This window comes from Taurulus bubalis, assembly GCF_910589615.1.
Source record: "Taurulus bubalis genome assembly, chromosome: 2".
Classification (NCBI taxonomy): Eukaryota; Metazoa; Chordata; class Actinopteri; order Perciformes; family Cottidae; genus Taurulus; species Taurulus bubalis.
This window is the reverse complement of record NC_136590.1, coordinates 355,293-383,111: the sequence shown is the minus strand read 5'-3', so window position 1 is coordinate 383,111 and position 27,819 is coordinate 355,293. Positions and strand designations below refer to the sequence as shown.

The 27,819-nt window shown below is 39.5% G+C and overlaps 2 protein-coding genes across 2 annotated transcripts in view; one reads left to right on the top strand and one right to left on the bottom strand.

Moving 5' to 3' along the window:
- chm (CHM Rab escort protein) overlaps positions 1–11,418 on the bottom strand; it is a 20,542-nt gene extending 9,124 nt beyond the window's left edge. Inside the window, exons 1-7 of the mRNA XM_079214536.1 lie at positions 11,302–11,418; positions 4,014–4,080; positions 3,621–3,693; positions 2,723–2,847; positions 2,453–2,598; positions 2,334–2,368; positions 1,870–2,016 (exon numbers count right to left, since the gene is read on the bottom strand). Coding sequence (XP_079070662.1) covers positions 1,870–2,016; positions 2,334–2,368; positions 2,453–2,598; positions 2,723–2,847; positions 3,621–3,693; positions 4,014–4,080; positions 11,302–11,353 — 645 coding nt within the window. The 5' untranslated portion in view covers positions 11,354–11,418. The remainder of the gene's footprint in view (positions 1–1,869; positions 2,017–2,333; positions 2,369–2,452; positions 2,599–2,722; positions 2,848–3,620; positions 3,694–4,013; positions 4,081–11,301) is intronic.
- LOC306753067 (dachshund homolog 2-like) lies at positions 11,352–27,819 on the top strand (the record flags this gene model as incomplete). Its single annotated transcript, XM_079236901.1, has 11 exons — positions 11,352–11,443; positions 14,693–15,124; positions 17,044–17,153; positions 22,081–22,188; positions 22,338–22,442; positions 22,542–22,672; positions 22,765–22,870; positions 23,245–23,399; positions 26,546–26,693; positions 27,017–27,129; positions 27,814–27,819. The coding sequence occupies 11 exons, from the start codon at positions 11,352–11,354 to the stop codon at positions 27,817–27,819; spliced, it is 1,506 nt and encodes a 501-aa protein (XP_079093027.1).

Below are 27,819 nucleotides of genomic sequence, written 5' to 3'. Positions count from 1 at the left end.
TGTTTAACATGTTAACAATAATATATACATGTTTAACATGTTAACAATAATATATACATGTTTAACATGTTAACAATAATATATACATGTTTAACATGTTAACAACAATATATACATGTTTAACATGTTAACATTGATATATACATGTTTAACATGTTAACATTGATATATACATGTTTAACATGTTAACATTGATATATACATGTTTAACATGTTAACAATAATATATACATGTTTAACATGTTAACAATAATATATACATGTTTAACATGTTAACATTGATATATACATGTTTAACATGTTAACAATAATATATACATGTTTAACATGTTAACAACAATATATACATGTTTAACATGTTAACATTGATATATACATGTTTAACATGTTAACATTGATATATACATGTTTAACATGTTAACATTGATATATACATGTTTAACATGTTAACATTGATATATACATGTTTAACATGTTAACATTGATATATACATGTTTAACATGTTAACATTGGTATATACATGTTTAACATGTTAACATTGGTATATACATGTTTAACATGTTAACAATAATATATACATGTTTAACATGTTAACAACAATATATACATGTTTAACATGTTAACATTGATATATACATGTTTAACATGTTAACATTGATATATACATGTTTAACATGTTAACATTGGTATATACATGTTTAACATGTTAACAATAATATATACATGTTTAACATGTTAACATTGATATATACATGTTTAACATGTTAACATTGGTATATACATGTTTAACATGTTAACAATAATACATACATGTTTAACATGTTAACATTGATATATACATGTTTAACATGTTAACATTGGTATATACATGTTAACAATAATATATACATGTTTAACATGTTAACATTGATATATACATGTTTAACATGTTAACATTGGTATATACATGTTTAACATGTTAACATTGGTATATACATGTTTAACATGTTAACAATAATATATACATGTTTAACATGTTAACAACAATATATACATGTTTAACATGTTAACATTGATATATACATGTTCAACATGTTAACGTTGGTATATACATGTTTAACATGTTAACAATAATATATACATGTTTAACATGTTAACATTGATATATACATGTTTAACATGTTAACAATAATATATACATGTTTAACATGTTAACATTGATATATACATGTTTAACATGTTAACATTGGTATATACATGTTTAACATGTTAACAATAATATATACATGTTTAACATGTTAACATTGATATATACATGTTTAACATGTTAACATTGGTATATACATGTTAACAATAATATATACAGGTTAAACAACAATATATACATGTTTAACATGTTAACAATAATATATACAGGTTAAACATGTTAACAATAATATATACATGTTCAACATGTTAACATTGATATATACATGTTTAACATGTTAACATTGGTATATACATGTTTAACATGTTAACAATAATATATACATGTTTAACATGTTAACATTGATATATACATGTTTAACATGTTAACATTGGTATATACATGTTAACAATAATATATACAGGTTAAACAACAATATATACATGTTTAACATGTTAACAATAATATATACAGGTTAAACATGTTAACAATAATATATACATGTTCAACATGTTAACATTGATATATACTAACATGTTAACATTAATATATACATGTTAACATTGATATACACATGTTTAACAACAATATATACATGTTTAACATGTTAACAATAATATATCATAGTTGTGTATGATATATGTAATATTGTTCTGCAGTAGTACATGTAGTTTCATGGTGAAGAGCTTTTACACTGCGTTACCTTGGAGACCAGGTCGATGTTGAACCTGCGTCCTTCCTTCAGCAGCTGAGCGTAGCTGATCTTCTTCCTGGTCGGCTCTGATTGGCTCTGAGCTACAAAGGGGGTTGGCTGGTCCGCCTCTGGCTCCTCCCCCTCTGTAAGGGGGGCCTGTGTGATTGCATGTATTTATTTATTTATATATATATATATATATGACATATGTATAAATACATATATATATGACATATGTATAAATACATATGTTACATAAATACATATATATATATATATATATATATATATATATATATATATATATATATATATACAAATACATATGTTATATAAATACACATATATAAATACATAGATGTAGAAATACATATGTTATATAAATACATAGATTATATAAAATGAATACATGAATAGACAGACAGACAGACAGACAGACCCTGTGGATGTTGTCATGTAAAACCAGACCTCACCTGTTCTTCTTCGGTGGTTTCTTGGTCCTTTGGATCTTCAACAGGATGCAGATTAAAGATTAAAGTCTGAATCATATTCATTATGTTGGAGAGTTTTTGACTCAATATTTAAATCAAACCTTTAGATTCTGTCTCTGACGCTTCTCTGACGGCGTCTTCATCAGCTGCTCCTCGCTCTTCTTCTGTGGTGTTTGGAGCTTCCTCCTCTTCATCAGCTGCTCCTCGCTCTTCGTCTGTGGTGTTTGGAGCTTCCTCCTCTTCCTCACTGAGAGCAACATTAATAACTCAGTGAAATACTTACTCATATCTGAGGAGGAGGAGGAGGAGGAGGAGGAGGAGGGAGAGGAGGAAGAAAAGGAGGAGGAAGAAAAGGAGGAGGAAGAGGTTACCTGGTGAAGCAGAACACCTGCAGGTTTCTGATGGAGGCGGAGTCAGAGTTTGACAGAGGAATCAGCTCCTCCCCTTCCTCCAACAGGCTGGACCAATCAGGAAGCTCTTCTGAGTGAGGCTCCTCCTACAGCAGAGGACAAGATATACTTCATGATATACTTCATGGTGTACTTCAAGATATACTTCATGATATACTTCATGGTGTACTCCAAGATATACTTCATGATATTCTTCATGATATACTTCATGGTGTACTTCATGGTGTACTTCATGATATACTTCATGGTGTACTCCAAGATATACTTCATGATATTCTTCATGATATACTTCATGATATTCTTCATGATATACTTCATGATATTCTTCATGATATACTTCATGGTGTACTTCATGGTCTACTTCATGATATACTTCATGGTGTACTCCAAGATATACTTCATGATATTCTTCATGATATACTTCATGGTGTACTTCATGATATACTTCATGGTGTACTCCAAGATATACTTCATGATATTCTTCATGATATACTTCATGGTGTACTTAATGATATTCTTCATGATATACTTCATGGTGTACTTAATGATATACTTCATGATATACTTCATGATATACTTCATGGTGTACTCCAAGATATACTTCATGATATTCTTCATGATATACTTCATGGTGTACTTAATGATATACTTCATGGTGTACTCCAAGATATACTTCATGATATTCTTCATGATATACTTCATGGTGTACTTAATGATATTCTTCATGATATACTTCATGGTGTACTTAATGATATACTTTATGGTATATAATATACTTTATATACTGCTGTACCTTCTCTACTTTATATACTGTCCACACAGGTGTGGTCCAGCAGCCAATCAAAGCGCAGCCTCTCACCTGGTGTTGCTGTATCCAGGTGAGCAGAGTGTTGAAGGTGAAGCTGGCCCAGTGAGCAGCGTAGTGACTCCTCCTGCACACACAACCCGTCACACTACAGTACACAACCCGTCACACTACAGTACACAACTAAACACACAACCCGTCACACTACAGTACACAACCCGTCACACTACAGTACACAACTAAACACACAACCCGTCACACTACAGTACACAACCCGTCACACTACAGTACACAACCCGTCACACTACAGTACACAACTAAACACACAACCCGTCACACTACAGTACACAACTAAACACACAACCCGTCACACTACAGTACACAACTAAACACACCTGTATGTGTACTTATATATATATGTGTGTACTTTACAACCACGAGACTCACTTGTCCAGGTGAAGAACCTTCTGCCCGACTCTGGAGAACGCCGCCGCCACCACCGACTCAGCCAGGCCTGCACACAGGATCAATAATCCATGATCAATGACACTTCATTCCTCTGTTTAAATAATGTAGTAAAGTAGTCCTGTAGTAAAGTAGTCCTGTAGTAAAGTAGTACTGTAGTAAAGTAGTCCTGTAGTAAAGTAGTCCTGTAGTAAAGTAGTCCTGTAGTAAAGTAGTACTGTAGTAATGTAGTCCTGTAGTAAAGTAGTACTGTAGTAAAGTAGTACAGTCGTAAAGTAGTACAGTAGTACAGTAGTAAAGTAGTACAGTCGTAAAGTAGTAAAGTAGTACAGTAGTACAGTAGTAAAGTAGTACAGTAGTACAGTAGTACAGTAGTAAAGTAGTACAGTAGTAAAGTAGTACAGTCGTAAAGTAGTACAGTCGTAAAGTAGCAAAGTAGTACAGTAGTACAGTCGTAAAGTAGTACAGTAGTAAAGTAGTACAGTCGTAAAGTAGTACTGTAGTAAAGTAGCAAAGTAGTACAGTAGTACAGTAGTAAAGTAGTACTGTAGTACAGTAGTAAAGTAGTACTGTAGTACAGTAGTACAGTAGTAAAATAGCAAAGTAGTAGTCGTAAAGTAGTCCTGTAGTAAAGTAGTCCTGTAGTAAAGTAGTACTGTAGTAAAGTAGTCCTGTAGTAATGTAGTCCTGTAGTAAAGTAGTCCTGTAGTAAAGTAGTCCTGTAGTAAAGTAGTACTGTAGTAAAGTAGTACTGTAGTAATGTAGTCCTGTAGTAAAGTAGTCCTGTAGTAAAGTAGTCCTGTAGTAAAGTAGTACTGTAGTAATGTAGTCCTGTAGTAAAGTAGTCCTGTAGTAAAGTAGTACTGTAGTAAAGTAGTACAGTCGTAAAGTAGTACAGTAGTACAGTAGTAAAGTAGTACAGTCGTAAAGTAGTACTGTAGTAAAGTAGCAAAGTAGTACAGTAGTACAGTAGTGAAGTAGTACTGTAGTACAGTAGTAAAGTAGTACAGTAGTAAAGTAGTACAGTCGTAAAGTAGTACAGTAGTAAAGTAGTACAGTAGTAAAATAGCAAAGTAGTAGTCGTAAAGTAGTACAGTAGTAAAGTAGTACTGTAGTACAGTAGTAAAGTAGTACAGTAGTAAAGTAGTACTGTAGTACAGTAGTAAAGTAGTACAGTAGTAAAGTAGTACAGTCGTAAAGTAGTACAGTCGTAAAGTAGCAAAGTAGTACAGTAGTACAGTCGTAAAGTAGTACAGTAGTAAAGTAGTACAGTCGTAAAGTAGTACTGTAGTAAAGTAGCAAAGTAGTACAGTAGTACAGTAGTAAAGTAGTACTGTAGTACAGTAGTAAAGTAGTACTGTAGTACAGTAGTAAAGTAGTACTGTAGTAAAGTAGTACAGTCGTAAAGTAGTACAGTAGTAAAGTAGTACAGTAGTAAAATAGCAAAGTAGTAGTCGTAAAGTAGTACAGTAGTAAAGTAGTCCTGTAGTAAAGTAGTCCTGTAGTAAAGTAGTACAGTCGTAAAGTAGTACAGTAGTACAGTAGTAAAGTAGTACAGTCGTAAAGTAGTACTGTAGTAAAGTAGCAAAGTAGTACAGTAGTACAGTAGTAAAGTAGTACTGTAGTACAGTAGTAAAGTAGTACAGTAGTAAAGTAGTACAGTCGTAAAGTAGTACAGTAGTAAAGTAGTACAGTAGTAAAATAGCAAAGTAGTAGTCGTAAAGTAGTACAGTAGTAAAGTAGTACTGTAGTACAGTAGTAAAGTAGTACAGTAGTAAAGTAGTACTGTAATACAGTAGTAAAGTAGTACAGTAGTAAAGTAGTACAGTCGTAAAGTAGTACAGTCGTAAAGTAGCAAAGTAGTACAGTAGTACAGTCGTAAAGTAGTACAGTAGTAAAGTAGTACAGTCGTAAAGTAGTACTGTAGTAAAGTAGCAAAGTAGTACAGTAGTACAGTAGTAAAGTAGTACTGTAGTACAGTAGTAAAGTAGTACTGTAGTACAGTAGTAAAGTAGTACAGTAGTAAAATAGCAAAGTAGTAGTCGTAAAGTAGTACAGTAGTAAAGTAGTCCTGTAGTAAAGTAGTCCTGTAGTAAAGTAGTACTGTAGTAAAGTAGTCCTGTAGCAAAGTAGTAGTCGTAAAGTAGTACAGTAGTAAAGTAGTCCTGTAGTAAAGTAGTCCTGTAGTAAAGTAGTACTGTAGTAAAGTAGTCCTGTAGTAAAGTAGTCCTGTAGTAATGTAGTCCTGTAGTAAAGTAGTCCTGTAGTAAAGTAGTCCTGTAGTAATGTAGTCCTGTAGTAAAGTAGTCCTGTAGTAAAGTAGTCCTGTAGTAAAGTAGTACTGTAGTAAAGTAGTCCTGTAGTAATGTAGTCCTGTAGTAAAGTAGTCCTGTAGTAAAGTAGTCCTGTAGTAAAGTAGTACTGTAGTAAAGTAGTACTGTAGTAATGTAGTCCTGTAGTAAAGTAGTACTGTAGTAATGTAGTCCTGTAGTAAAGTAGTACTGTAGTAAAGTAGTACAGTCGTAAAGTAGTACAGTAGTACAGTAGTAAAGTAGTACAGTCGTAAAGTAGTACTGTAGTAAAGTAGCAAAGTAGTACAGTAGTACAGTAGTAAAGTAGTACTGTAGTACAGTAGTAAAGTAGTAAAGTAGTACAGTCGTAAAGTAGTACAGTAGTAAAGTAGTACAGTAGTAAAATAGCAAAGTAGTAGTCGTAAAGTAGTACAGTAGTAAAGTAGTACTGTAGTACAGTAGTAAAGTAGTACAGTAGTAAAGTAGTACTGTAGTACAGTAGTAAAGTAGTACAGTAGGACAGTAGTAAAGTAGTACAGTAGTAAAGTAGTACAGTCGTAAAGTAGTACAGTAGTAAAGTAGTACAGTAGTAAAGTAGCAAAGTAGTAGTCGTAAAGTAGTACAGTAGTAAAGTAGTACAGTAGTACAGTAGTAAAGTAGTACTGTAGTAAAGTAGTACAGTAGTACAGTAGTAAAGTAGTACTGTAGTACCGTAGTAAAGTAGTACTGTAGTACAGTAGTAAAGTAGTACAGTAGTAAAGTAGTCCTGTAGTACAGTAGTAAAGTAGTACAGTAGTAAAGTAGTACAGTAGTAAAGTAGCAAAGTAGTAGTCGTAAAGTAGTACTGTAGTACAGTAGTAAAGTAGTACTGTAGTAAAGTAGCAAAGTAGTAGTCGTAAAGTAGTACAGTAGTACAGTAGTAAAGTAGTACTGTAGTAAAGTAGCAAAGTAGTTGTCGTAAAGTAGTACAGTAGTAAAGTAGTACAGTAGTACAGTAGTAAAGTAGTACTGTAGTAAAGTAGTACAGTAGTACAGTAGTAAAGTAGTACCGTAGTAAAGTAGTCCTGTAGTAAAGTAGTCCTGTAGTAAAGTAGTACTGTAGTAAAGTAGTACTGTAGTAAAGCAGTCCTGTAGTAAAGTAGTACTGTAGTAATGTAGTCCTGTAGTAAAGTAGTCCTGTAGTAAAGTAGTACTGTAGTAAAGTAGTCCTGTAGTAATGTAGTCCTGTAGTAAAGTAGTCCTGTAGTAAAGTAGTACTGTAGTAATGTAGTCCTGTAGTAAAGTAGTACTGTAGTAAAGTAGTACTGTAGTAAAGTAGTAAAGTAGTACAGTCGTAAAGTAGTACAGTAGTACAGTAGTAAAGTAGTACAGTCGTAAAGTAGTACTGTAGTAAAGTAGCAAAGTAGTACAGTAGTACAGTAGTAAAGTAGTACAGTAGTACAGTCGTAAAGTAGTACAGTAGTAAAGTAGTACAGTCGTAAAGTAGTACAGTCGTAAAGTAGCAAAGCAGTACAGTAGTACAGTCGTAAAGTAGTACAGTAGTACAGTAGTAAAGTAGTACAGTCGTAAAGTAGTACTGTAGTAAAGTAGTACAGTAGTAAAGTAGTACTGTAGTAAAGTAGTCCTGTAGTAAAGTAGTACTGTAGTAAAGTAGTCCTGTAGTAAAGTAGTCCTGTAGTAAAGTAGTACTGTAGTAATGTAGTCCTGTAGTAAAGTAGTCCTGTAGTAAAGTAGTCCTGTAGTAAAGTAGTACTGTAGTAAAGTAGTCCTGTAGTAATGTAGTCCTGTAGTAAAGTAGTCCTGTAGTAAAGTAGTACTGTAGTAATGTAGTCCTGTAGTAAAGTAGTACTGTAGTAAAGTAGTACTGTAGTAAAGTAGTAAAGTAGTACAGTCGTAAAGTAGTACAGTAGTACAGTAGTAAAGTAGTACAGTCGTAAAGTAGTACTGTAGTAAAGTAGCAAAGTAGTACAGTAGTACAGTAGTAAAGTAGTACAGTAGTACAGTAGTAAAGTAGTACAGTAGTAAAGTAGTACAGTCGTAAAGTAGTACAGTCGTAAAGTAGCAAAGTAGTACAGTAGTACAGTCGTAAAGTAGTACAGTAGTACAGTAGTAAAGTAGTACTGTAGTACAGTAGTAAAGTAGTACAGTAGTAAAGTAGTACAGTCGTAAAGTAGTACAGTAGTAAAGTAGTACAGTAGTAAAATAGCAAAGTAGTAGTCGTAAAGTAGTACAGTAGTAAAGTAGTACTGTAGTACAGTAGTAAAGTAGTACAGTAGTAAAGTAGTACTGTAGTACAGTAGTAAAGTAGTACAGTAGTAAAGTAGTACAGTCGTAAAGTAGTACAGTAGTAAAGTAGTACAGTAGTAAAGTAGCAAAGTAGTAGTCGTAAAGTAGTACAGTAGTAAAGTAGTACAGTAGTACAGTAGTAAAGTAGTACTGTAGTAAAGTAGTACAGTAGTACAGTAGTAAAGTAGTACTGTAGTACAGTAGTAAAGTAGTACTGTAGTACAGTAGTAAAGTAGTACTGTAGTGAAGTAGTCCTGTAGTACAGTAGTAAAGTAGTACAGTAGTAAAGTAGCAAAGTAGTAGTCGTAAAGTAGTACTGTAGTACAGTAGTAAAGTAGTACTGTAGTAAAGTAGCAAAGTAGTAGTCGTAAAGTAGTACAGTAGTACAGTAGTAAAGTAGTACTGTAGTAAAGTAGCAAAGTAGTAGTCGTAAAGTAGTACAGTAGTAAAGTAGTACAGTAGTACAGTAGTAAAGTAGTACTGTAGTAAAGTAGTACAGTAGTACAGTAGTAAAGTAGTACTGTAGTAAAGTAGTACTGTAGTAAAGTAGTACTGTAGTAATGTAGTCCTGTAGTAAAGTAGTACTGTAGTAAAGTAGTACAGTCGTAAAGTAGTACAGTAGTACAGCAGTAAAGTAGTACAGTCGTAAAGTAGTACTGTAGTAAAGTAGCAAAGTAGTAGTCGTAAAGTAGTACAGTAGTAAAGTAGTACAGTAGTACAGTAGTAAAGTAGTACTGTAGTAAAGTAGTACAGTAGTACAGTAGTAAAGTAGTACTGTAGTAAAGTAGTACTGTAGTAAAGTAGTCCTGTAGTAAAGTAGTACTGTAGTAAAGTAGTACTGTAGTAATGTAGTCCTGTAGTAAAGTAGTACTGTAGTAAAGTAGTACAGTCGTAAAGTAGTACAGTAGTAAAGTAGTACAGTCGTAAAGTAGTACTGTAGTAAAGTAGCAAAGTAGTACAGTAGTACAGTAGTAAAGTAGTACAGTAGTACAGTAGTAAAGTAGTACAGTAGTACAGTCGTAAAGTAGTACAGTAGTACAGTAGTAAAGTAGTACAGTCGTAAAGTAGTACTGTAGTAAAGTAGCAAAGTAGCACAGTAGTACAGTAGTACAGTAGTACTGTAGTACAGTAGTAAAGTAGTACAGTAGTAAAGTAGTACAGTCGTAAAGTAGTACAGTAGTAAAGGAGTACAGTAGTAAAATAGCAAAGTAGTAGTCGTAAAGTAGTACAGTAGTAAAGTAGTACTGTAGTACAGTAGTAAAGTAGTACAGTAGTAAAGTAGTACTGTAGTACAGTAGTACAGTAGTAAAGTAGTACAGTAGTAAAGTAGTACAGTCGTAAAGTAGTACAGTCGTAAAGTAGTACAGTAGTAAAGTAGCAAAGTAGTAGTCGTAAAGTAGTACAGTAGTAAAGTAGTACAGTAGTACAGTAGTAAAGTAGTACTGTAGTAAAGTAGTACAGTAGTACAGTAGTAAAGTAGTACTGTAGTACAGTAGTAAAGTAGTACTGTAGTAAAGTAGTCCTGTAGTACAGTAGTAAAGTAGTACAGTAGTAAAGTAGTACAGTAGTAAAGTAGCAAAGTAGTAGTAGTAAAGTAGTACTGTAGTACAGTAGTAAAGTAGTACTGTAGTACAGTAGTAAAGTAGTACAGTAGTAAAGTAGTCCTGTAGTACAGTAGTAAAGTAGTACAGTAGTAAAGTAGCAAAGTAGTAGTCGTAAAGTAGTACAGTAGTACAGTAGTAAAGTAGTACTGTAGTAAAGTAGTACAGTAGTACAGTAGTAAAGTAGTACTGTAGTAAAGTAGCAAAGTAGTAGTCGTAAAGTAGTACAGTAGTACAGTAGTAAAGTAGTACTGTAGTAAAGTAGCAAAGTAGTAGTCGTAAAGTAGTACAGTAGTAAAGTAGTACTGTAGTAAAGTAGTACAGTAGTACAGTAGTAAAGTAGTACTGTAGTAAAGTAGTACAGTAGTACAGTAGTAAAGTAGTACTGTAGTAAAGTAGCAAAGTAGTAGTCGTAAAGTAGTACAGTAGTACAGTAGTAAAGTAGTACTGTAGTAAAGTAGTACAGTAGTACAGTAGTAAAGTAGTACTGTAGTAAAGTAGCAAAGTAGTAGTCGTAAAGTAGTACAGTAGTACAGTAGTAAAGTAGTACTGTAGTAAAGTAGTACAGTAGTACAGTAGTAAAGTAGTACTGTAGTACAGTAGTAAAGTAGTACTGTAGTACAGTAGTAAAGTAGTACAGTAGTAAAGTAGTACAGTAGTACAGTAGCAAAGTAGCAGTCGTAAAGTAGTACAGTAGTAAAGTAGTACTCTAGTAAAGTAGTACAGTAGTACTGTAGTACAGTAGTAAAGTACTACTGTAGTGCATTCCTACAAACAGCAGCTAGTTAGCATTGCGGGCTAAACATCAGCATCAACCTAAAAGCTTAACGTTAGCTCAAAATGAACAAACACAGTGTATTGTGTTTGTTGTGTGTGTTGTGTGTGTTGTTCCAGCAGTTAACACAGCAGACTGGGAGTTAGCCGCTAGCCGCTGCCATTTAAAATGAACTGGACGTTAGCCGCCAGCTAACAGACCGATGTAAACGGGGTTTCCGGGGTGTTTGACAGGATCAGAGTCAAAGACCTAGCAGCTGTTCGATCAGACACACGAGACGGATCAATACACGTCATCACACCCAGGTGTTTACGTACCTGTGCCCAGAATGACGACGTCAAATTCAGACGGCAGATCCTCGGCGGCCATGTTGAGCACAGGGAAACAGAGTCACGTGACGGGGCCAGAGGAGCGCGTCAACAACTACGGTGGAGCGCGTAACAGTCTCCGATGGAGCGCGTAACAGTCTCCAATCGATCACCGATAAGCCAATAATCAAAAGGCTATCTATGGATAAATACACATATATATGAATACGTAAACGTGCCCCCCGGCCGCGCCTCCCACAGACCAGCCCCCCTCCCCCCCCATATTATTATTAGCTTTATTTTCATTGGTTGCTGGATTACATTTCACCCAGAATACAACAGATACGTTTTTCTGATTGGCTATTCGTGTAGTCCATTTCTTTTTTTTGATTGGCTGATGATCGCGGCAGAGCTCCAGGGGATTCGGGGGAGACGTGCTTGATTCCTCCATGGTGAGGGCAGCGCGACCAGGTCATGTTTGCACGCTGCAGCACATTAAATAGCCTAGAGATTTTTTCAGCGTGAGAAATACGATGTGTGGCGGGAGGGCGTGGCTTAAGACCGAAATGCGTGACAGTCACGCTCAATGCGTGACACTTGAGAACCCTGTGTGTGTGTATATATATATATATATATATATATATATATATATATATATATATATATATATATATACACACATATATATATATGTATATATGTGTATATACACATATATACATATATATATATATATATACATATATATATATATATATATATATATATATATATATATATACACACATATATATATATGTATATATGTGTATATACACATATATACATATATATATATATATATACATATATATATATATATATATATATATATATATACATACATACATGTGTTTAAATATATGAATATGTAAATATATATAAGCAGCAGCACTATAGTGATCGTGGTGACGTAGCAGCAGCACTGTAGTGATCGTGGTGACGTAGCAGCAGCTCGTTAGCGTGAGCTGCTAACGAGGGCTGTGAGCTGATTGGACGACTCTAATCGACTGCCAGAACGTTGACTGCTCGTTTCCCATCAAAAGGAAGAGACCGAATATGGAGCTCCGCCATCTTTGTTTGAGACAACCTCACTTATTGATTACGCTGCTGGACTTCATTCAGGTACTTTAGATCAATAGATAAGACGTGATGCATTCAGGTACTTTAGATAAATAGATAAGACGTGATGCATTCAGGTACTTTAGATCAATGGATAAGACGTGATGCATTCAGGTACTTTAGATCAATGGATAAGACGTGATACATTCAGGTGCTTTAGATCATAAGATAATAAGACGTGATGCATTCAGGTACTTTAGATCAATAGATAATAAGATGTGATGCATTCAGGTACTTTAGATCAATAGATAATAAGACGTGATGCATTCAGGTACTTTAGATCAATGGATAAGACGTGATGCATTCAGGTGCTTTAGATTAATAGATAAGACGTGATACATTCAGGTGCTTTAGATCAAAAGATAATAAGACGTGATGCATTCAGGTACTTTAGATCAATAGATAAGACGTAATGCATTCAGGTACTTTAGATCAATAGATAAGACGTGATGCATTCAGGTACTTTAGATCAATAGATAAGACGTGATGCATTCAGGTACTTTAGATCAATAGATAAGATGTGATGCATTCAGTACTTTAGATCAATAGATAATACGACGTGATGCATTCAGGTACTTTAAATCAATAGATAATAAGACGTGATTCGTTCAGGTGCTTTAGATCAATAGATAAGACGTGATGCATTCAGTACTTTAGATCAATAGATAATACGACGTGATGCATTCAGTACTTTAGATCAATAGATAATAAGACGTGATTCGTTCAGGTGCTTTAGATCAATAGATAAGACGTGATGCATTCAGGTACTTTAGATCAATACATAATACGACGTGATGCGTTCAGGTGCTTTAGATCAATAGATAAGACGACGTGATGCATTCAGGTGACATTTAATCTGCTCCTTAAAGGTTAATTTAATGCTTTTAATTTGAAACTCTCCGTCTCTTCTTCTTCTTGAGATTAAAAAGAGATGAAGAACATCGATCAATAACAGTTAGATTATTGTTGTTTGAGCTGTGAGCAGCTGAAGCGTCAGTTAGTATGAAAACATTGAAAGTAGTCGAAGAGCAAGAGAGCTTCGTCTGGTCAATGTCTGGCCCACGGAAGCAGTTGAAGTGTCAGTTGATGATTAACAACTGAAAGCAGTTGAAGTGCCAGTTGATGATTAACAACTGAAAGCAGTTGAAGTGTCAGTAGATGTGTGAAACCTGAAAGCAGTTGAAGTGTCAGTTGATGATTAACAACTAAAAGCAGTTGAAGTGCCAGTTGATGATTAACAACTGAAAGCAGTTGAAGTGTCAGTAGATGTGTGAAACCTGAAAGCAGTTGAAGTGTCAGTTGATGATTAACAACTAGAAGCAGTTGAAGTGTCAGTTGATGATTAACAACTGAAAGCAGTTGAAGTGTCAGTAGATGTGTGAAACCTGAAAGCAGTTGAAGTGTCAGTTGATGATTAACAACTAGAAGCAGTTGAAGTGTCAGTTGATGATTAACAACTGAAAGCAGTGGATGTGTCAGTTGATGACTGAAACCTTAAAGCAGTTGAAGTGTCAGTTGATGATTAACAACTTAAAGCAGTTGAAGTGCCAGTTGATGATTAACAACTGAAAGCAGTCAATGTGTCAGTTGATGAGTGAAACCTGTAAGCATTTGAAGTGTCAGTTAAAGAATAAAAACTGAAAGCAGTTGGATTGTCAGTTGATGTTTAACAACTGAAAGCAGTTGAAGTGTCAGTTGATGAGTACAAACTGAAAGTGGAGGTGTGATGGTATCAGATTTAGTTGCTCCAGAGTATCACAGTAATCTGTATGTGTATTCTGTATTTATGAACTTTTCTGACATACTGAATGCCATCAAAACTACAAGTACTTCATTGAAGGAGTATTTGGTAGTATTCACTCAACTACACATCTTACTTTATTCAAAAATCAGCTGTCAATCATTCACCTGTCAGAGGCCACGCCCCCAGGAACGCCCTCGAGCCAATGGGAGACCTGTCCGTTTTTGTGGTGCCTGCCTGTGATTGGCTGGAACTTGATTGGCTCATGCGGGTACAGAAGAGCACGCGGAGGAGAGAGAGAGCGGAGTCAGTCCGAGTGGCGGGAACAGAGGGAGGAGGAAGAGGAAGAGGAGGAGGAGGAGGAGGAGAAGGAGAAGGAGAAGGAGAAGGAGAAGAAGAAGGAGAAGAAGAAGGAGAAGAAGAAGGAGAAGGAGAAGGAGAAGAAGAAGGAGAAGAAGAAGAAGAAGAAGAAGAAGTTGTTCACTCTTCTTCTCTCAGCACCCCCTCCACCACCCACCCTCCCTTCCACTCCGACCCGGCCAGCACCCCGCGGCTCCCCGCCGCTCGCCTGGCCGGAGTGTTCATGAGCGGCAGAGACCCGGCCAGCGGCGTCGCCGCGTGCGACACCGCGTGCGCCGCGGAGTGCAAGATGGTGGAAGTTCACGGCGTGAAGGTGGCGTCGTTCTCGGTGGCCGGCTTGGAGCTGCTCTGCCTCCCGCAGGTGTTCGAGCTGTTCCTGAAGCGGCTGGTGGGCGGGCTGCACACCGTGTACACCAAGCTGAAGCGGCTGCGCATCCGCCCGGTGGTCTGCAGCGTGGAGCAGGTGCGCGTCCTGCGGGGGCTCGGCGCCATCCAGCCCGGGGTCAACCGCTGCAAGCTCCTCACGCGGGCCGACTTCCAGGCGCTGTACCGGGACTGCACCAGCGCCAGGTGGGCCCGGTTACTGCGCTGTATTATGGGATGCTTTATTATGTTTTACTATGCTTTGTTATAGGATGCTTTACTATGCTGTATTATGGGATGCTTTAGGCTTTATTATGGGACGCTTTACTATGCTGTATTATGGGATGCTTTAGGCTTCATTATGGAATGTTTTATGCTCTATTATGGGATGTTTTATGCTCTATTATGGGATGTTTTATGCTCTATTATGGGATGCTTTATTATGGGATGTTTTATGCTCTATTATGGGATGCTTTACTTTGCTGTATTATGGGATGCTTTAGGCTTTACTATGTTGTATTATGGGACGCTTCAGGCTTTATTATAGGATGCTTTACTATGCTGTATTATGGGATGCTTTAGGCTTCATAATGGGATCTCTTATGCTTTATTAATTGATGTTTTATGCTTTATTATGGGATATTTTATGCTCTATTATGGGATGCTTTATTATGTTTTACTATGCTTTATTATGTTTTATTATGGGATGTTTTTCTATGCTTAATTATGGGATGCTTTACTATGAATAATACTTTATCAATATAATGTGTTTTTATTAAAATATCATTAAATGTCCCTCTAGTAAGTCATTTATTCAATATTTTACAGAAACTAATGATCAATGAATATTTCACACTGTGTGTTTAGGAGTTTAATTATAATGTATATTGATATATATATTATGTATTTTATATAAAATATTTAATAATTCTATATATTAGATGTTTCGTATTTTCTTTCAGTGACTTTTACTATTAATATTTTTTATATGAATTTGACTGATTTAAAGCGATTTTTAAAAAAAAAGTTTTCTGTTTAAGTTTATTAAAAAATAAAACTATATATAATACTGATTGTTTATTTAAGGTGGTATTGTGCTGACCTCCTCCTTAAGGTGGTATTGGACTGCCCTCCTTTTAAGGTGGTATTGTGCTGAACTCCTTCTTTAAGGTGGTATTGTGCTGACTAGTGATGAGTCCTTTCGTGTCGAGGCTTCGATGCGCGTGTCGAGTAACCAGGTAGATTTTGGTGAAGCGTATCGAGGCTTGTCTCGATGACGTATGTGGTGACGTTGGAAGCCTCTGAGCCGGCCGTACCACGTGACTGATTCAGAACATGGTTCGTGGGTTTGCCGTGAGATTTGAAATATAAGGGGCAGAGAAACTCAATGGATTCCCTTCCTCTCTGTACAGCTTCATGTGTGCCTGTGAAAGGTATTTTATAAAGCAGGAGAAATAGTCTCAAAAAGCCCAGCACTGTGGAAAAGTTCTTATTTTTACTTTAAAAAAATTGGACACATCAACAAGCGGAGCTGAGGCTCGAACCACCGATGCTCTGACTGAAAGTCATATTCTAACCACTGACCCACAGTCACATCACAACCCTCTCCCAATTTGTTTCGAGTTTTGATTTTGACCCCGCCATTATATCATAAAGATAGACACAATATTAATAAGTTAATAATTGATGTATTGGCGTCACAAACATAATTTATTCAATTTAAAGCTTCACACACCAAAGCCATGGTGTCGTTATGATCACTCTGCCTGTTTTACATCTATTGTCCACTTGGTGGCGCAGCAGAGCAAATGAAGCTCCATGAAGCTCCATGAAGCTCCATGAAGCTCCATGAAGCTCCATGAAGCTCCATGAAGCTCCGGTACATGAGCGAACCGATTGGATGGAAAGCTTCAATGCTTCAGGAAGCTTCATCTCACCATCACTAGTGCTGACCTCATTCTTTAAGGTGGTATTGTGCTGACCTCCTCAAGGTGGTATTGTGCAGACCTCCTTTTTTAAGGTGGTATTGTGTTGACATCCTTAAGGTGGTATTGCGCTGACCTCCTTAAGGTGGTATTGTGCTGAACTCTTCTTAAGGTGGTATTTATCGTCTCTGTGTTTCTCAGTTCTCGACCAGGTCGTCCTCCCAAGAGGACGCTGGGCGTGACCGCGATGATGGACAGCTCCAGGCTCCTCCCACATGGTCTGATAAGCCCCGCCCTTCTGTCACAAACAGGTGAGAGGAACAAAGTACTGGAGTACTATGACTTCACACACTTTAACTCACACACTCACACACACTCTAACTCTCACACTCTACCTCACACACTCTAAATCTCACACTCTACCTCACACACTCTACCTCACACACTCTACCTCACACACTCACACACTCTACCTCACACACTCTACCTCGCACACTTAAACACACTCTACCTCACACACTCTAACTCTCACACTCTACCTCGCACACTTAAACACACTCTAACTCACACACACACTCTCACACACTACTTCACAGACTCTAACTCACAGACTCTACCTCACACACTCAACCTCACTCACTCTAACTCACACACACACACACTCTAACTCACTCACTCTACCTCACTCACTCTAACTCACACACACACACACACTCTAACTCACACTCTCTAACTCTCACACACTACCTCACAGACTCTACCTCACACGCTCACTCACTCTACCTCACTCACTCTACCTCACTCACTCTACTTCACACACTCACACACTCTAACTCACACACTCTAACTCACAGACTAACTCACAGACTCTACCTCACACACTCACACTCTAACTCACACACTCTTATTCACACACTCTAACTCACACTCTAACTCACAGACTACCTCACACACTCTAACTCACACACTCACATACTCTACCTCAGTCACACACACACTCTACCTCACACACTCTAACTCACACACACACTCTAACTCACACTCACACACTCTCACACACTCTAACTCTCACACTCACACACTCTAACTCTCACACTCTAACTCACACACTAACTCACACACTCTAACTCACATACTCTACCTCAGTCACTCACACACTCTACCTCACGCACTCTAACTCACACACTCACATACTCTACCTCAGTCACTCACAAACTCTACCTCACACACTCTAACTCACACTCACACACTCTAACTCACTCTCACACACTCTAACTCTCACACTCACACACTCTAACTCACACACTCTAACTCACACTCTACCTCACACACTCTAACTCACACACTAACACACTCTAACTCACACACTCTAACTCACACACTAACACACTCTAACTCACACACTCTTATTCACACACTCTTATTCACACACTCTAACTCACACACTCTAACTCACAGACTCTACCTCACACACTCTAACTCACACACACACACACTCTAACTCACACTCACACACTCTCACACACTCTAACTCTCACACTCACACACTCTAACTCACACACTCTAACTCACACACTCTAACTCACACACACACTCTAACTCACACTCTACCTCACACACTCTACCTCACACACTCTAACTCACACACACACTCTAACTCACACTCACACACTCTCACACACTCTAACTCTCACACTCACACACTCTAACTCACACACTCTAACTCACACTCTACCTCACACACTCTAACTCACACACTCTAACTCACTCACTCTAACTCACACACTCTACCTCACACACTCTAACTCACACTCACACACTCTAACTCACACTCACACACTCTCACACACTCTAACTCTCACACTCACACAATCTAACTCACACACTCTAACTCACACTCTACCTCACACACTCACACACTCTAACTCACACACTCACATACTCTACCTCACACACTCTAACTCACACACTCTAACTCACTCACTCTAACTAACCGACTCTACCTCACACACTCACATACTCTACCTCAGTCACTCACACACTCTACCTCACACACTCTAACTCACACACACACTCTAACTCACACTCACACACTCTCACACTCACACACTCTCACACACTCTAACTCTCACACTCACACACTCTAACTCACACACTCTAACTCACACACTCTAACTCACTCACTCTAACTCACAGACTCTACCTCACACACTCACACACTCTAACTCACTCACACACTCTACCTCACACACTCACACACTCTAACTCACTCACACACTCTACCTTACACACTCGAACTCACACTCACACCTCTAACTCACACTCACACCTCTAACTCACACTCACACACTCTCACACACTTTAACTCTCACACTCTACCTCACACACTCTACCTCACTCACTCACACACTCTACCTCACACACTCTAACTCACACTCACACACTCTAACTCACACTCACACACTCTCACACACTCTAACTCTCACACTCTACCTCACTCACTCACACACTCTACCTCACACACTCTAACTCACACTCACACACTCTAACTCACACTCACACACTCTCACACACTCTAACTCTCACACTCTACCTCACACACTCTACCTCACAGATTCTACCTCACACCCTCGCAAACTAACTCACACACTCTCTCACACACTCTACCTCACACACTCTACCTCACACACTCACAGACTCTACCTCACACACTCACAGACTCTACCTCACACACTCACACACTCTAACTCACACACTCTCTAACTAACACTCACACACTCTAACTCACACTCCCACACTCTCACACACTCTACCTCACACACTACCTCACACACTCACACACTTTAACTCACACTCACACACTCTACCTCACACACTCTACCTCACACACTCTACCTCACACACTACCTCACACACTCACACACTTTAACTCACACTCACACACTCTACCTCACACACTCTACCTCACACACTCACACATTCTACCCCACACACTCACACTCTACCTCACACACTCTACCTCACACACTCACACACTCTACCTCACACACTCACACTCTAACTCACACAATCTAACTCACACACTCTAACTCACACACTCTACCTCACACACTCACACACTCTAACTCACATACTCTACCTCACACACTCACACTCTACCTCACACAGTCACACACTCTACCTCACACACTCTAACTCACACAATCTAACTCACACACTCTAACTCACACACTCTACCTCACACACTCACACACTCTAACTCACATACTCTACCTCACACACTCACACTCTACCTCACACAGTCACACACTCTACCTCACACACTCTAACTCTCACACAGCAGTTGTTTTGTGTTTATAAACATGTGTTTCCTGTTTTTTTTTATCAGTGAAGAACTAACGAGTTTCAACTTCTCAGGTAACCAATGACTTACTGGTTCTTACTGGTTGTTATTGGTTCTTTATGGTTCTTTCTTATGATGTATTCATACGGTTGTCTGAAAGGAAGAACACAGTGATGATGGAGCTATGCTATTGGTTCCCCCCGCCTCCAGTCTTTATGCTTAGCTACGCTCAGTGTTGGGGTAACGAGTTACAAAGTAACGGATTACAGTAACGTAATTACTATTATAGGAAACGAAGTAAAGTAACGCATTACACTCAACATGTTGTAACTACACTACTTTACTAGACCTCAGTAACGCGCGTTCCTACGTTACTCAAGACATTTGTACCAGTCCGAAAAGTTCTCTTTTAGCGGCGCGCGAGTCACACGACACTTCCTGATGAACAGCCTATCACAGAACTCCATCTGAGTGATCTGAGTGACGTAGCTGCTGGTGCGTAGAGGGAGGGAAGCGGGGAATGGAGGAGACGGAGACGGAGAGCCCGGATCCACCTGGGAGGTTCTCTCCAGGTTCCCTAGGATTAAGGATATTGCAAAGCAATACAACACTCAATACCATCAAGTGCACCTGTCTGTATTGACGTGGAGCTTCTAATGAGGACAAGACACGTCTGTATGAACGGACTCCCTCTACTGGTGAACTGCAGTATTACAACTGTTAAAGCATTGAGAACGCGCTCTTGCACCAGACATGTTTATATTTTCCACACGAAACATCAACATTAGTTAACGTCAACAAGCACGTATCATTGTACTGTCTGCCTTCAAAGTAAAAGCACTTCCTGTTTACATGCTCTTCACAATAAGAGTAAATCATGTAATAAAACAAGTTGCAACACTAGAAAGGCTTTCAGCCTGGGCAGTATTGTTCTGACCCCAAGGAGGAACAGGCTGTCGGGTAAAAGATTCAAGAGACTTTTACTCATGCGATTCAATCGCTATTTTGAAGAATAGAGAAAAATGATGAACTTCATAGGATATAGTGCACTTTCTGTTTATTTAGGCAATGATGAAGTGGATTTTCTGTTTATTTAATTGCATTTTCAGTTTCTATTTTTTGGGTTAAGTGCATTTCTGTTTCTATTTTATGGGGAAAAAGTGCCATTCATTTTTCTATTTTTCTTAAACCACTACAATGATTCATATAACAAGCTGGTTTTGTTCTTAGGAGTCGGCCCCCATTTGGTTTAGTGGGGTCTCATGTTTCAAAAGCCTGTTTTCAATGTGTTATGCTGTTTGACCTGAATGTCCCCACCATACACAAACTAGTAGTGAAGTTACTTTTCAAATGCAGTAACTAGTAAAGTAATCTAGTTACAATTTTCAGAAGTAACTAGTAACTTGTAACTAGTTACTTTTTCTGAGTAACTACCCCAACACTGGCTACGCCACAGGAAGCGTCTGGACTGGACTCAGAAGTCTCTGAACATCAAACGTTCCAGTTTCATAAATGTTCGAAGAATAAAAACCTCCTGCAGCGAAACACTGAGAATAAAAACATCCTCCGTTGTGCTTCGGTTCATCAGTTAACGAGCCACAGGAGTCCCTCGTTAGTACTAATTGAATTCATTAGAGGAGGCCATTAATTGGGCCAAGTGGCTGCCGGGAGAGAGAGGCCATTGGAGACATTCAGGCTGCCAGGATTAATTATTGAGCAATCAACTTCTGCAGCACATTGGGGACATGTACCTCCATCTTCTTCATTTACCTTCATCCTCTTCATTTACCTTCATCCTCTTCATCTTGGTCCTGATGGAGCATATATATATATATATATACATACACTATATATATTAATATGTAATGTACATACCATCTCTCTGTTCTCTGCAGGTGTGATGGTCGAGGCTCTCAAGCTGCAGAGGATGAGAATGATGATGGGTTTCCACGGCAACAGCGATCTGCAGCACAATGGCGTCGAGTCCGAAAACGACAACACAGGTAGAACATGACATCATCCTCATGACATCATCACCATCATGACATCATCCTCATGACATCATCACCATCATGACATCATCATCACAACATCATCCTCATGACATCGTCATCATGACGTCATAATCATGACATCCCCCCCCCCCCCGTAGGATGCAGTGAAGGATTCTGGGAGAAGGAGCAGCACCTTCTCTGTCCCTCCTCCTCCTCCGCTGTAGCTCCGCCTCCTCTGCAGCAGCGCACCCTATTGGCCCACCGTGAGTCACATCTTTCCTCCGATTGAACAACTCAACAGCTTTATTTATTGTTAGCTTAGCATCGTAGCTTCCTTCTGTTTCTCTGGCTCGCCTCCTCAGGTCTGTCAGACTTTCCTTTTATGGTCATGCCACACCCCCTCCTTCCTGTGGGCCTGATGAGCCGGATAAGTCACCTGAGCGGTTTGCGCAACATGGCCGTCGTGTCACATGTTCAAATAGAACAGAGCAAGGTGACTGGAAGCTAACGCCGCTAGTGCTGATGATGCTAACAGTACACGAATGCTAACAGTGATAATGCTAATCTCCTCTCTTTCCTGTGCAGGAGTCTCCTCCAGGAAGCCCCTCCCCTTCCCTCAGTGACAATCACCGAGAACCCACCAGCCAATCACCTTCCAGAGCGTCTTCCTCTTCCTCTTCGTCGCCTCTGGGTCAGCTGGAGGTTTCATCTCTTTAAAGCTTTAGAGCTGCTGCCTTCAGGTTGCAGCAGGACACGTGATGTTTGTGTTGTGTCTCCACAGACCCAGAGATCTCAGAGCGAGAGAACAACTTAAAAAAGGTGTTGAAGGAAACCGGTAAGAGGTGTATGTGTGTGTGTGTATATATATATATTCATATATATATATATATATATATATATATATATATATTCATACATTCATACATACAGGAAGCTTTTCTCCACCTTTTATACAATGTCTTAAAATATTCAAGAGGTTGTTTGTTTATTGGCTGAAACAAACACATCAACAACTTCTCTGGTGTTTCCAAAGCATTTCTGTCTGAACTTTGTTTGTACCTGCAGCCGACAGCCTGCCCCGCCCCCTGCTGAAACCGACCTATGAGAAGCTCCCGCTCACCTCTCAACCGCTGTCATTTAACCACGGCGACCACGCCTTCGCTCCACTCCTGTTGGCAGAGGGTCTGTCTTCCATGGAGACACTGCTGACCAACATACAGGTGAAACGGTTACCTGAACGAATGTGAAGATGATGATTAAAGATAACGTACAGACAGAATCATGAGACGATAACGTACAGACAGTATCATGAGACGATCACGTACAGACAGTATCATGAGACGATAACGTACAGACGATAACGTACAGACGATAACGTACAGACACTATCATGGAGACGATAACATACAGACGATAACGTACAGACACTATCATGGAGACGATAACGTACAGACGATAACGTACAGACAGTATCATGGAGACGATAACGTACAGACGATAATGTACAGACGATAACGTACAGATGATAACGTACAGACAGTATCATGGAGACGATAACCTACAGACGATAACGTACAGACACTATCATGGAGACGACAACGTACAGACAGTATCATGGAGACGATAACGTACAGACGATAATGTACAGACGATAACGTACAGACAGTATCATGGAGACGATAACATACAGCTGATTACGTACAGACGATAACGTACAGACAAAAACGAAAAGACAGTATCATGGAGACGATAACATACAGCTGATAACGTACAGACGATAACGTACAGATGATAACGTACAGATGATAACGTACAGATGACAACGTACAGACGATAACGTACAGACAGTATCATGAGATGATAACGTAGAGACGATAACGCACAGACAGTATCATGGAGACGATAACGTACAGACGATAACGTACAGACGGTAACGCACAGACAGTATCATGGAGACGATGACGTACAGACGGTAACGCACAGACAGTATCATGGAGACGATAACGTACAGAAGGTAACGCACAGACTGTATCATGGAGACGATAATGTGCAGACGGTAACGCACAGACTGTATCATGGAGACGATAATGTGCAGACGGTAACGCACAGACTGTATGATGGAGACGATAACGTACAGAAGGTAACGCACAGACTGTATCATGGAGACAGTAACGCACAGACGGTAACGCACAGACAGGATCGTGAAGACGGTAACGCACAGGCAGTATCATGGAGACGATAATGTACAGACGGTAACGTACAGACGGTAACGCACAGACAGTATCATGAAGATGATAATGTACAGACGGTAACGTACAGACAGTATCATGGAGACGATAATGTACAGACGGTAACGCACAGACAGTATCATGGAGACGATAATGTACAGATGGTAACGTACAGACGGTAACGCACAGACAGTATCATGGAGACGATAATGTACAGACGGTAACGCACAGACAGTATCATGGAGACGATAGCGTACAGACGGTAACGCACAGACAGTATCATGGAGACGATAATGTACAGACAGTAACGCACAGACAGTATCATGGAGGCGATAATGTACAGACGGTAACGCACAGACAGTATCATGGAGACGATAATATACAGACGGTAACGCACAGACAGGATCGTGAAGACGGTAACGCACAGACAGTATCATGGAGACGATAATGTACAGACGGTAACGTACAGACGGTAACGCACAGACAGTATCATGAAGATGATAATGTACAGACGGTACCGCACAGACAGTATCATGGAGACGATAATGTACAGACGGTAACGTACAGACGGTAACGCACAGACAGTATCATGGAGACGATAATGTACAGACGGTAATGGACAGACAGTATCATGGAGACGATAACGCACAGACAGTATCATGGAGATGATAACGTACAGACGATAACATACAGACGGTAACGCACAGACAGTATCATGAAGATGGTAATGTACAGACGATAACATACAGACGGTAACGCACAGACAGTATCATGAAGATGGTAATGTACAGACGATAACATACAGACGGTAACGCACAGACAGTATCATGGAGACGATAACGTACAGACGGCAACGCACAGACAGTATCATGGAGACGATAATGTACAGACGGTAGCGCACAGACAGTATCATGGAGGGGATAATATACAGACGGTAACGCACAGACAGTATCATGAAGACGATAATATACAGACGGTAACGCACAGACAGTATCATGGAGACGATAATGTACAGATGGTAACGTACAGACGGTAACGCACAGACAGTATCATGGAGACGATAATGTACAGACGGTAACGCACAGACAGTATCATGGAGACGATAGCGTACAGACGGTAACGCACAGACAGTATCATGGAGACGATAATGTACAGACAGTAACGCACAGACAGTATCATGGAGGCGATAATGTACAGACGGTAACGCACAGACAGTATCATGGAGACGATAATATACAGACGGTAACGCACAGACAGGATCGTGAAGACGGTAACGCACAGACAGTATCATGGAGACGATAATGTACAGACGGTAACGTACAGACGGTAACGCACAGACAGTATCATGAAGATGATAATGTACAGACGGTAACGCACAGACAGTATCATGGAGACGATAATGTACAGACGGTAACGTACAGACGGTAACGCACAGACAGTATCATGGAGACGATAATGTACAGACGGTAATGGACAGACAGTATCATGGAGACGATAACGCACAGACAGTATCATGGAGATGATAACGTACAGACGATAACATACAGACGGTAACGCACAGACAGTATCATGAAGATGGTAATGTACAGACGATAACATACAGACGGTAACGCACAGACAGTATCATGAAGATGGTAATGTACAGACGATAACATACAGACGGTAACGCACAGACAGTATCATGGAGACGATAACGTACAGACGGCAACGCACAGACAGTATCATGGAGACGATAATGTACAGACGGTAGCGCACAGACAGTATCATGGAGGGGATAATATACAGACGGTAACGCACAGACAGTATCATGAAGACGATAATATACAGACGGTAACGCACAGACAGTATCATGGAGACGATAACGTACAGACGGTAACGTACAGGCGGTAACGCAGAGACGATAACGTACAGACGGTAACGTACAGGCGGTAACGCAGAGACGGTATCATGGAGACGATAACGCACAGACGGTAACGTACAGACTGCAACGCACAGACAGGATCATGAGACGATGACGTACAGACAGGATCATGAGACGGTAACGCACAGACAGGATCATGAGACGGTAACGCACAGACAGGATCATGGCCACAATAAGGTCTGGACGTCTGACTGAATCGTGGTCTTCGTGTCCTCAGGGACTCCTCAAGATGGCGGTGGCTCACTCTCGTTCTCAGGACAAACACAACCAGCTGGAGAAGAAAGCATTACAAGAGGAACTGGAGCGAGAGAGAGACGCCCGGCAAGTCCTCCAGAGACAGCTGAGCTCCGAGCTACAGACCAGAGGTGAGACAGGTCACCACAGACCAGAGGTGAGACAGGAAACCACAGACCAGAGGTGAGACAGGTCACCACAGACCAGAGGTGAGACAGGTCACCACAGACCAGAGGTGAGACAGGTCACCACAGACCAGAGGTGAGACAGGATACTACAGACCAGAGGTGAGACAGGTCACCACAGACCAGAGGTGAGACAGGTCACCACAGACCAGAGGTGAGGACACCACAGACCAGAGGTGAGACAGGAAACCACAGACCAGAGGTGAGACAGGAAACCACAGACCAGAGGTGAGACAGGACACTACATCGTTCTGGTCTGTCGTTGTCAGTGTCGATCCAGAGGAGGCTGAAGAAGGAGAAGAAGGCGAAGAGGAAGCTGCAAGAGGCGCTAGACTTTGAGTCGAGGAGGAGAGAGCAGGTGGAGAGAGTGCTCACAGGTGAGGTACATTTACACAGTGCTAACCTATATTGACACAGTGCTAACCTACATTAACACAGTGCTAACCTACATTGACACCTTTCTAGCCTACATTTACACAGTGCTAACCTATATTGACACAGTTCTAACCTATATTGACAGTGCTAACCTACATTGACACAGTGCTAACCTACATTGACACCGTTCTAACCTATATTGACAGTGCTAACCTACATTGACACAGTTCTAACCTACATTGACACAGTGCTAACCTACATTGACACCGTTCTAACCTATATTGACAGTGCTAACCTACATTGACACAGTTCTAACCTATATTGACACAGTTCTAACCTATATTGACAGTGCTAACCTACATTGACACAGTGCTAACCTACATTGACACCGTTCTAACCTATATTGACAGTGCTAACCTCCATTGACACAGTGCTAACCTACATTGACAGTTCTAACCTAAATTGACACAGTGCTAACCTACATTGACAGTTCTAACCTAAATTGACACAGTGCTAACCTACATTGATAGTTCTAACCTAAATTGACACAGTGCTAACCTACATTGACAGTTCTAACCTACATTGACACAGTGCTAACCTACATTGACACAGTGCTAACCTACATTGACAGTTCTAACCTACATTGACACAGTGCTAACCTACATTGACAACTAATGTGTTCCTGTTTCAGATGTGA